The 10,689-nt window shown below is 40.0% G+C and overlaps 1 protein-coding gene across 3 annotated transcripts in view; it reads right to left on the bottom strand.

The window, feature by feature from the left end:
* The window catches only part of LOC102202910 (SH3 domain-binding protein 4), a 46,896-nt gene that overhangs the window by 17,813 nt on the left and 18,394 nt on the right, over positions 1–10,689 (bottom strand). For 2 of the 3 annotated variants that reach the window (XM_005745539.1, XM_005745540.1), the window contains exons 2-3: positions 6,291–6,512; positions 3,171–5,527 (exon numbers count right to left, since the gene is read on the bottom strand). In XM_005745539.1, the coding sequence (XP_005745596.1) occupies positions 3,171–5,527; positions 6,291–6,414 (2,481 nt within the window). In that variant the 5' untranslated portion in view covers positions 6,415–6,512. Of the gene's footprint in view, positions 1–2,719; positions 2,941–3,170; positions 5,528–6,290; positions 6,513–10,689 lie in introns of those variants that run through there. The other variant, XM_005745541.1, reaches the window with a different exon arrangement.

Here is a 10,689-nt window from a genome sequence, read left to right as displayed (position 1 = left end):
ATTATTGTTAATAATAAATTAATTAAAGCAACAAAACAACCTGAAGAGCCGGTTCGGAGCCGAAAGAGCCGAACCGAAAGAGCCGGATCTCTAAAAAGAGCCCGAAATCCCATCACTAGTGTAAATGCTTTTCTTTCTTTTTTTTAACATAATGCCACTTTATTTTTCTGTTGCCAACTGAGCTGTCCATAAATCTGAAATCACTCCCCATTTATTACACTGTTTAGGATGCTAAATGTTCATGTAGTCCACAGCATGTCTCCCCTTTACTTCCTTTAAAACATCTACCATCTATGGCTGTGTTATTATGAGAAAGAAAATGCTTATTTTGTTTAGATGAGACACAGATTTTTTTTTTCATAATGACTGAAAAAAATCACAGACTCCAGTTAGTCACACAGAGACAGCTGAAATAAATCTCCAGCTGTACTCCCAAGGTATCGACAGAGAAGTCAAGCTTGTCCCTGCCTGTTGATATAAACAAACCTTATGGAAAAAAACACTAGAATGCACTGTATTGCTCTTTGAAAATCACTCTCAGCAAACCAAAAAAAATTCACTTTAATCCTAGTTTAGTATTCTGACTACTGTTAAAAAAACAACAACAACGAAAAACTTAGCTACACTAAGTTAGTTAGTGTAAGAACACCCTGACCTGATGGTGGCGCCAGAAAATACCCGCGGTTGTCGTAATATTAGAAATAATATTTTAAATTGAAACCAGCTAATTGGTTTGAAGTGTAATAAACACTCCAACATGTTGTGGAAATTAAAAAATGTAAGAAAAGAATTGATGGATTTATATGAATATGAGCACAGCAGTACAGCCCTACTGATTTTACTTCTGAATAAAACATCATGCAGATGTATGGGGAATTAGTCTGAGTGACAGACTTCCCTGCTGTTCTGCCTTCCTGTTACGGTTTATAAAAGATCTGCAAGTTACTCACATGGCAGAAGTAAGTCTCAAATCGTTGTCTTGTTTCTGCCTCTCCAATGTGAAGATTTGCTCAGTTTCTGTTCTAAACTACAGAAAATTAGTTCTGGACGGTTGGTGGACCAAAACATGGCTTATAAAGATGTCACCTTAAGCACAGACTCTGGAACACAGCATACATCAGTGGCCAAGTTACAATATAAGCACATAACATAATCATCTCATAACATAATACCTTTTGTGCCTCTGCAATACAGGTGCAGCTTAAACTGAAGCTCATAATCGTTGCGAAGGAAGATGTATTGCAGGACTGGATGTGTGCATATATACATACAATGTTCCTTTTCTCTACTAATAATCAAAGCACACTAAAAAAGCATCATACATTTTAACACAAAGACTGCTCTTTGGTGCAGCCACAGTGCTTTTGATTTGGTTCTCTTTCGTCTAAAAATAGATTTCAAAATGGCACGTCAAATGGCACACAGGCGAATCGTTGGAGAATGTCCCCCCGACACAGAAAATAGCTCAATTTCCAGAGGAGGGAAGATTTGATCACGCAAATGATTCTGCTTTCGGGGGTGGGGGGGGGAGCAGTGTTTGCACATCGGTCAAACGAGAATATGTACGCTGGTAAAACAACCGTTCGTGATACTGAATCTGAGTGATCATTGCGTGCTTTGATTGTCCTGAGAGTAACCAGTAGTTTATGTGTAATCCAGACAGGAATAACATAAAAACAGGCCTATGTTCAAACTACCAAGCAGGGCATATTTTCAGTCACCACCTTTTATTATGTTCTTTTCCATACTGCAGTTTCTCTGTCTATAAATGTTTCTAACTAGTGTTTACAACCCTGTGCAAATTACAGTGTTTCTGCTCGGCATTACTTCAGCTGTAAGATGTCTGTGACCTCCGAGAAACTCTCAGGAGGATAATGTACTGATACAGAAACAAAGCGTAGAAACAGTGCCTCAAGTCAAAAGGGGACACAGCCCACTAAAAAGTAATATTTCAGGGGCACACAGACATGTAAAATGTAAGTCGTAAAATGAAAAATGCCAAATTTTACGGAGCACAGTTCCACAAACAGTGTGTTTAGGCATGTAAGGATGAGGCTCGATATCCAGACAGCCTGAGGCGCTGAGGCGAAAATCCACATTTCCATGACAGAAGATGTATAACTGAGTGCCAGACAGAGCTGGTTTGCACATTTACAGTGAGCACAGCTCAGCATTTTGGCCTTTCCCCCTCCGAGAAAAAAAAAAGGCTGAATGCACTGAAAAGAAAAAAACACAATACATAAGCATAATGACCAGGCTTCAGACACATCTGTTCACTTTAGAAGAAAAGCCCCAGTAAAATCCCTAAAAATGTTAAACTTCGCTAAAGCGTTCCACATTTGATATTCTACTTAAAGCCCAACTGAAAAAAGAGATGTAAAGAAAAGGGTTTTTGTTATGAGCTGACAAGCACCTGTGTTTCTTTCTAACTGGCTGAGCTGTATCGCTAACCCTAACCCCTAATGATAACCTAAGAATACGGGATTTGTTTCCCAAGTTGTCACAACCACTGGTCAAAATCATAGTAATTGGAACTGACACAAATGAAAAACATGCATTTTTCACCAAAAAATAGAGTTTGGGTTACTTCTCATCATCAATCACACGTTAGCCTCACAGAATTAATTAATTCAGTATCATTGTTTCCATTCCTGAAATGTCTTAGTGTACATACCAGAGTAAGAGCCAGTTTCATTAAGCTCTCAACACTTTTTTTTTCTTTCCTGGTATTTGATTTATTTGCACATAAAGTAAAAAAATTACAAGTGCAGTCTATGCTATCTATTGGATTTGTAGGATCAGCATACTCATGGGGACAAAGTATTCTGCTGCTCTGCATAGCTCCTCGGTCCTGATTAGACCCCGATGCCTACACAGCAGTTATTGACTGCACTCCCAGCAGAATCAGTAGACTGGACCACAGCCTAAATCCTAAGGCAGCTGTGGGAAGATAACACAGCAGAGGGATAATTTTGCTTTAAGAAACAAGTGTCCAACCAAGGGGATAAAGAACAAATAATGCCTCTAATTGGACCAATGAAGGCCATAATGTATCGAAATGAAACTGAAAAGTTAAAACAGAAAAGAACAATTTTCATTTCTTCAAATCGGTTGCTCAAAGAAAACGCTATGTCACTGCTACAGAGGAGGATGCCAAGGTAGTAACTTACTGTCAGGAGTTCTTTCTGGAAGGACTTCCTCTCTTTGCTCTCGGCATTGTTGCAGTCTTCCTTCAGCCTCTCCAACACTGATGCAACCCTCTCTGGTTCGCTGTCCAGCTCAGCGCGGCAAAAATGCGTTAAGGGTAGGTTGACATATCCAAGTGCATCTGCGAATGCTCGCCAGTTGCCAATGTTCTCCATCAATATAGTTCTTACAGAGGCGTAAATATATGTGAGGAACTTGCAGGGCTTCAGTATCTGCTCAAGTAACAATGAGGTTGTGAGGTCAGGCCCAGTGAAGTAAATTGGCTTAACTTTGCCGACCACTAGCACATTCTTACAATGAACAAGTCCCATTCTGCCCTGATAATATCCAATGTACCATTCTTTTGTCCACAACTGGCCCTTCAGCTTGATCTTCTCCTCACTTAACAGAGCTACAAAATCTCCTTTCCTATATTCAAGCAAGTACTGATTTTTTGTTTGTCGTATGACAGTTTTGATTAACTTTCCAAACTTCAGGTTGTTTATTCTCCTGTCCTGAAAAACAGGATACTTAGTGGCAATGGCAAGAGGAGACAAGACAATCTTACCAACTTCCTTCTTCTTCAGGAATCGCCGTTGCGCTGATGTCTTTGGGCCTGCTTTGGGTGGCGGTGTTGGTGTCTGGACACAAAACTGGGCCAGTATACAATCTTGGTCATCTTTGACCTGGATTCTTAGGGTGAAATCCGACACATCGTCTGCGCGTGATGCAATGACATAGACAAGCCTGCTGACTTTGCCTAGCTTAACTTGGAATCCTCGAACTACCCTGGCCTGCTCACTAGCCTTTACCTCATAATTGGCCATGTTGGAATAAACTCCTACACGAAGGTCCTGCGGTCGGGACAGGATAAACTGGTGTTTGCCCCAGAGCTGGAGAGCAACTGGTGGTGCAGACTGGGCCTGCTTGCCAACCTCACTCACCAACAGTGTCTTTGGCGCACAATCATGGCCGAACATAGCCACCACTGTTTTGAAGGATGGATGGATGTGTTTGGGACCATACACTCCCAAAGTTATCTTCTTAACCACATGCTCCCAAACTGTGGAATTTGGAGATAAGGATTGAGCCTGAGCCACGACACACACGTACATACATGGCTCAAGGTTATCCAGGCACACCTGGACTGTGTCTCCATACATGTATGCCTGAGGAACAGGAGTGTAAGGTCCCTCTTTACAATCACTTCGTACACACAAGACTTCAGTAGTCTGCCTGCTCTCCATTTTTACCACAACAGACACTTTCATCTCCAGGGTAACAGTGGTTTTGGTTTCCATGTTGCTGAGTTTAATCTCCACCACAGGGCTGACAGTGGTACAGCGGTCACTGTTGAGCTCTAGCGGCGGGTCTAGCAGAGCTTTAATTGAGATCTGCTGTGTATCCCCAGGGGCGACATGGCCCTCTGGTACATGGATGCTGATGCTGGTTTCCGGAAGCTGGACAGCTCCGCCTGAGCTGTCTAGTCGACATACGATGTTAGTCTCCACCGGCTGCGTTTGGCCCCAGCCTGGGTTCTGGCCAAGGGAATCCAAATCATGGCAGGACCTGGCCAACTTGCGGTGTGTAAGCCATGCAGTCCGGAAATCCTCCCTGCTCTGAAACTGCTCTGGTGCTGGTGCTTTAAGGCCTCCAAAGAAACTAGCAGAGGCCTGAGGAGCATCGGACTGTGCCTGCAGGATGGATAACTCCGACAGACTGTAGGAACGTTTGCTTCTAAAAAACGGGTTGTCTCTGCGCATAACCTGACCAACCCCCACAGGACTTACAGGGTTCAAACTGATAACACCGCTGCCAAAACCATTAATGTCAGCAGTGCTGCTGGTGGACTTGGGCAACGATGGAGTGACGGTATCAAACAGAAGAAGATCAACTGATTTTTCATTACTGTTTTGATCAAGTGAGCTCTGGGGACCCCCGTTTAGAAAGGGATTTGTAGAGGTATGGTTAGTTGCAAAAGGATTTCCATTTTGGAAGGTGGTTGGTTTAAGAATCACTCCTGCCCACTCGCCTAGAAGGTCCATTTCTTTGGCTGCCTCCTCATTGCAGTCTCCCACAGTGTCAATCATCCCACTGTCGCTGAAGGACGAGTCTCTGTAGTTAATGGGCTCCACATATGCTGCAGGAATGTAACCCATCTCTTTGTTATTGTGGGCATACCACCACTCTCCTCCTGACGAGTCCAGAACATAGAGGCGATCTCCTTTAGAGAACTTCAGGGTGGTGAAGCTAGACGGGCAGTAGTCCTTAATGGCAACAACCTCCCTGGCAGTGCCAAAGGAGGCAGTTGTGTCCAGTCGTAAGGCACTGGGAGAAGGCACTGGAAAAAAATAAATAAATAAAACATGAAAGTGTGATATTTTTGTGGTGAAATACATCATTATGTATATAAGGCAAGTGCTAGTCATCAACTTTTCAGTGTTTCTATAGAGAAGTAGGGTTAACTTCTAAAATTCTAGAAATAGGGCTTTAACAAATTTTTATTTATTACAAATTATTTCAAGAACTAAATATTTTTTTGTCTACATATGCAGAACCTGGGCCATTTATATTCAGCTATGGAGTGTCACTACCAGATGTGCAGACATGGAAGGAAAGCTCTCTCACTATTTCATGCCCCTATTTTGGTTTTTTTTGTTGTTGTTGTTGTTGTTTTTGGGGGGTGGTTTGGTTCCTGTGTATCTTACCTACACTTAACAACAATATGTATGGCAGAATGATGGCTCAATGCGGAATGAGTTAGAATGTTCTTTGTGGAGTTGTTTACACAGGATTTTACAGAGCTCTACAATTATCAAAGATAGTACCTATAATCCCCATAAACACAACTACAAAACAGAGTCTGCATCTAAAGAAGTTCACTGCTGAGTCTGGGGTTTATTTAAACTTTATTCCTAGTTTTAACAATACTGAAAAATGTACCCTAAAACGCACTTAAAAGTAGTATTTATCAAAGTTTATCTCTGAAAAATTGTAATCAGCTTATTTAAAGTAAAGTACTTCAAACCTGAGAGCAAAACAGAAAAAAAGAAATAAATGACTCTTGTGTCATTAATTTCAATACGCTTTTCAGGCCTGCTGACCTTTGACATCGGTGAGACTGGCTTCTGACACTCCTTCGGTGAGATCGATGAGCGTTCCCTCTGATTTGCAGCGAGGCAGGGAAGCGTTGTTGTTCGTCGTGGCTCTGATTCGATGGGCAGCCATGTTTGGACCAGTGACTGCACACCCGGCGGTGTTTTCGAGCTACTCTAGCGTCCTCTGAGCTAACGGGGAGATCAGATGTCAACAGCCTCCCATGATCACTGTAAGACAGAGAATATATTGAGTCAGCAGTTATTAATTATTATTTAGAATATACCAATGCGTCCTCTCAAAGTAAGATTTGTAATCTTTTAATCTGAATGTTTTTGGTTTTCTGTCTTCTTTAAAACAAACTAAACACCAGTGTGTATAGCTATAGTGGATGTTCAAAATTATTTGGATGATTAAAGTCTCCTAAACTCTTTGATGCTCCTTCAGGAGTTCAGGATATTCATGTACAGATTCAGCCCAGAAAATAAACATCAGTAGAATACAAAATTAAGCACACGCATGAGTTTTGGCTGCCTGGGCGATGATAGCAATTAATCTTCATAAATGTTATCTTATTTATTCAGACTAATCTTCTCCTTAGTGATAAGACTATTTCTGTAATAATTAACATACTTGAAAGAAAAAAGAGATTATCTTGTTTTTGAGCTTCTAAAATCTAAAACGCAGAAGGGTTATATTCAGGGGACAAGTCAGCTGCCAGATATGATCAAGTTAAAACACAAATTATTCCCTCATCTTTGGTCAACAGAAGGCAAACTCACACTGCTGTCCACTCTTAGCTGTTGGATTCAAATTAACTAAAAGACATAAATATAACACAGGATCAGTGTTTCCTCCAAAGTGATTACTATCACACTGATAAAGGTTAAGATTAGTAGTCTGTATTTTTTCCTTCTATTAATAAATCCTCCAAAAATACCAAAACAAATAAATGTTAGTTTCTCAGCCCCAGGCTGTCTGGTTCCTGTTGAAGACACAAATCTTTAAAAAATTGTTACAAATATAGTTTCATCTTAAAACTGAAACTATTCTGTAAACAGCATTTCTATACAGGTGGAAACAACAGAAACTGATTCATTCACCTTTGATGCTCCAGCTTGTCTGTGGTGCTTCAAAAAAAAAGACGTTTTAAGAGCTCAGTTGCTGTAGTAACTGTGTGTCTGTCTGTGAACTACTTTCACACAGGAAAATGTGAACGATACAACATAGCTTGTGTTCAACATTCTTTAGTGCAATACCAAATATTGAATGAAATGTCTCTTGATATAGTTTTAGGATAGAATAATTGGACTTCTCTTTGTGAGTTACACGTGGCACATATTTCCACACATTGTAATATTTCTTGTTTTTTGTAGATGCATCATGCGACGTTTAGTATAACTTTCTGTCTGCTCTTGCAGTCCTTGCCAGGAATCAGACTAGACTTTAAACCCACTGCAGTCAATATAAACACAAGGCTTAAAGAACAGGAGCGTGAAGAAATGCAAACAGCAGATATGGGTCAGTGGAACATAGCAGTTTGAGAGACACCAGGCATTTCACTGTAATCCATAATTTATAACACAGTCAGCTCAAAGATGGCATAAAGCGCAAGGAGGAAGAGGCCGAGGAAGACTTGCAGCTGTACTGCACTATACAAGCAAACATCCAGTCTTTCACTGGGCTGTAGCTCAGGAGTTTTAGCAGGTCATCTACTAATCTGAAGGTTAGTGGTTCAATCCATGGCTGCTCCTGTCTGTATGCCAAAGAATCCTGATACTGAACTTGCTCTGATGTGTTCATCTGCGTGACAATGTTAAATAGAAAGCACTTAGGTGTAGCTTGTGTAAAGTGCTTCGATTGCTCAAGTACAAAAGCACCATATATGAACCATTTCAGTATTCTGGCTTCAGCTAACTTTGGCAGATGTCAGACACACTTTGTCTATCATTAACATCAATACGATGTTAATATTCACCTTCATAAAATCTGGTAAAGCCAATTTCCTGTTCTCTGCTTTGTTAACAGTTATCTTAGTTTGAACTATTTTGATTGATCTACTGAATTAAATCAGAATTTCTAATGGAAAACAAATACAGTTTATGGAAACCTATACAATGTGCAATGAAAAAGGTGACTGAGGGTATTTCATCACATAACAGCAAGAGATCCTCTTAGACAGCTGCATGCAACCCTGGTGTGCTTCTAACTCACACATGTACACCAAACATTAGATCAAAAACACTGCAGCCAAAGTTTTACAGGCTTCTTTGAATCTTATGTGCACCACGTGTGTAACTGCTTAATTAAACTGGGACTCTCAAGTTTGAGCGCTCCAGTTTAAATTTGTTCAATCAGGACATGTATGTTCTTTGTTTCACATCACACTCATTGAAGCATTTAAAGATTCAAGTTCAGTTCATTCTGTTGCTTCACATAGAACATAGATATACAGACTGTTTCAGACACAAAGGGGATAGGAAGAGGTTCAAACAAACAGCTGTTCTGCTTTAGGTTCTGCTTTTAAAGTTTGATTTTAGCTCCAAAACAAGAAGTCACAGCTTTACAGCTTCCCACTGTCAGCTGTTGACATTTAGAACATCAGGGGAAATTACTGTCTTATGCTTTGGAAACCATTAACAGCCCATTCACTGAAGCAAAATTATTAATTTGGTATATAAAAGCTGCAGCATCAGCTACTTTATAGTATCCCCATAAAACCACATGCAGGGTTTCTGAGTCCTAACAGGCTCAACAAATACCAGCTTATGATTAATCTCTATCCTGCTGGGAGACAAAGATTCACTTTATAGCTGTAGCAATGCATAAAGGTGTGCGTGATTAACCTTCATTACTCTCTAGCACATTAAGTATGGTTTTGTTTTGTGCTATAACCCTTAAAACTGTATCTGTGTGCCATGTTTTCAGTATTAGCACAGGCTGGGCAATGGAATCTAAGGCACATTAGAAACAAAGGCCATTATCACTACTGTCATAAAAATTACTTTATTGTCTTTAGTTTAAACACTGACACGTTCTTGTGGGGCGACTGTTTAGTTAGTGTTTTCAACAAGATAAATTACTTGTCAAAGAATATGGCCAGTTTGCTGTGGGAAGGTTGTACATGGAAATTATGTGCATATAGAGCTGCAAATACAGGTAAGCATATCTACTGACTGTAAGTTAATTTAGGATAGATTTTTTAACTTTTCTTTTTTTTAACTAGAATTTTTAGCCTCTTTTAGTTGTCTGGCCCACAAATGTTATATTCTTTGTTAGCTTAGGCCTCATTTACAATGGTTGGAAACTCCCTAGCAGTCTCTGGAAAAAATGTGCATTCTCCAACCAGTTGGTAAGTGGTTGCTAGAAGCTGTTGGTCATCGCTGAGTCACAATCAGAATTAAAATGCTGCACCAAAACCCTCCCTGAGATTGTTTAAGTCACTAGCAGACTGCATGGAAGATATTGACTTGTTTGCAAACACTCGCTACATACCTAACCTAAGTGAAACTCGAAAAAGTGTGACACATACTAGAAACAGAGACACTTCACTGGTGCAGCAGATACATTTTAAATGTGCAACTTTTAATGAACGGTCTCTGTTCAAACCAGTATTAAGGTCAAGCATATAATAGATACATCAGTCCACTGTGCCTATTTATAACACAGTCACGCATGCAGAAGCTGAGTAAGCTCAGTAACAGCAGAGGGAAATATTTCATTTCAAACCAAAATGAAAATTATCAAGGGAAAGCGCTTAAACAGACATTATTAACACATTTACATATAAATACATATTAGCCGCCTAGCTTAATCGTTACTAGCATAGAAGGATTGTACTTCATACTATCTTTGGTCGCTAGGAGCTTCTTGGCTTTAAATATATGATCTCCCCTGCTGGTACTGCAGCTTATACATGCATGTTCACTTCATGATTCAGAGAGGCACAGCACGAAATGGAGTGTTTGGAGATATCTTCCATCTAAAGAAATGGCCTCCAACTAAACATTATTTTGGTAGTTGACTAATCTGCCAATTTTTCTTCAATTAGTCAATTAGTCAACGATCATTTCAATAACTCTCATCCTGCGGGCAAACCTCCTGTTCTAGGCTCCAGTGCCTCACATGTTCAGGTCTGCCCACCTGTGAATATCACCCTGTTGTCTCGTCTCACAGCAAATTAAATTAATGACTTAGGAAACATATGAATGTGAAAATAATCAGATGTGTTTTTAACAATAATCAATAGGATCATCAGAAAAAAAAATATTAACTACTATATACTAATACATTTACGTGGTAATAGTATATGACGTGTCGCCAGTAAAATTTCACGTCGACTAATTTTCATAGTCGACATTAGAGCTGGGCGATATGAGATTTTTTCATATCACGATATGTTTTTTT

This window comes from Pundamilia nyererei, unplaced genomic scaffold (genome assembly GCF_000239375.1).
Source record: "Pundamilia nyererei isolate P.nyererei 1_Seehausen unplaced genomic scaffold, PunNye1.0 scaffold00160, whole genome shotgun sequence".
NCBI classification, from domain to species: domain Eukaryota; kingdom Metazoa; phylum Chordata; class Actinopteri; order Cichliformes; family Cichlidae; genus Pundamilia; species Pundamilia nyererei.
This window is presented reverse-complemented; position numbering and strand designations above follow the sequence as displayed.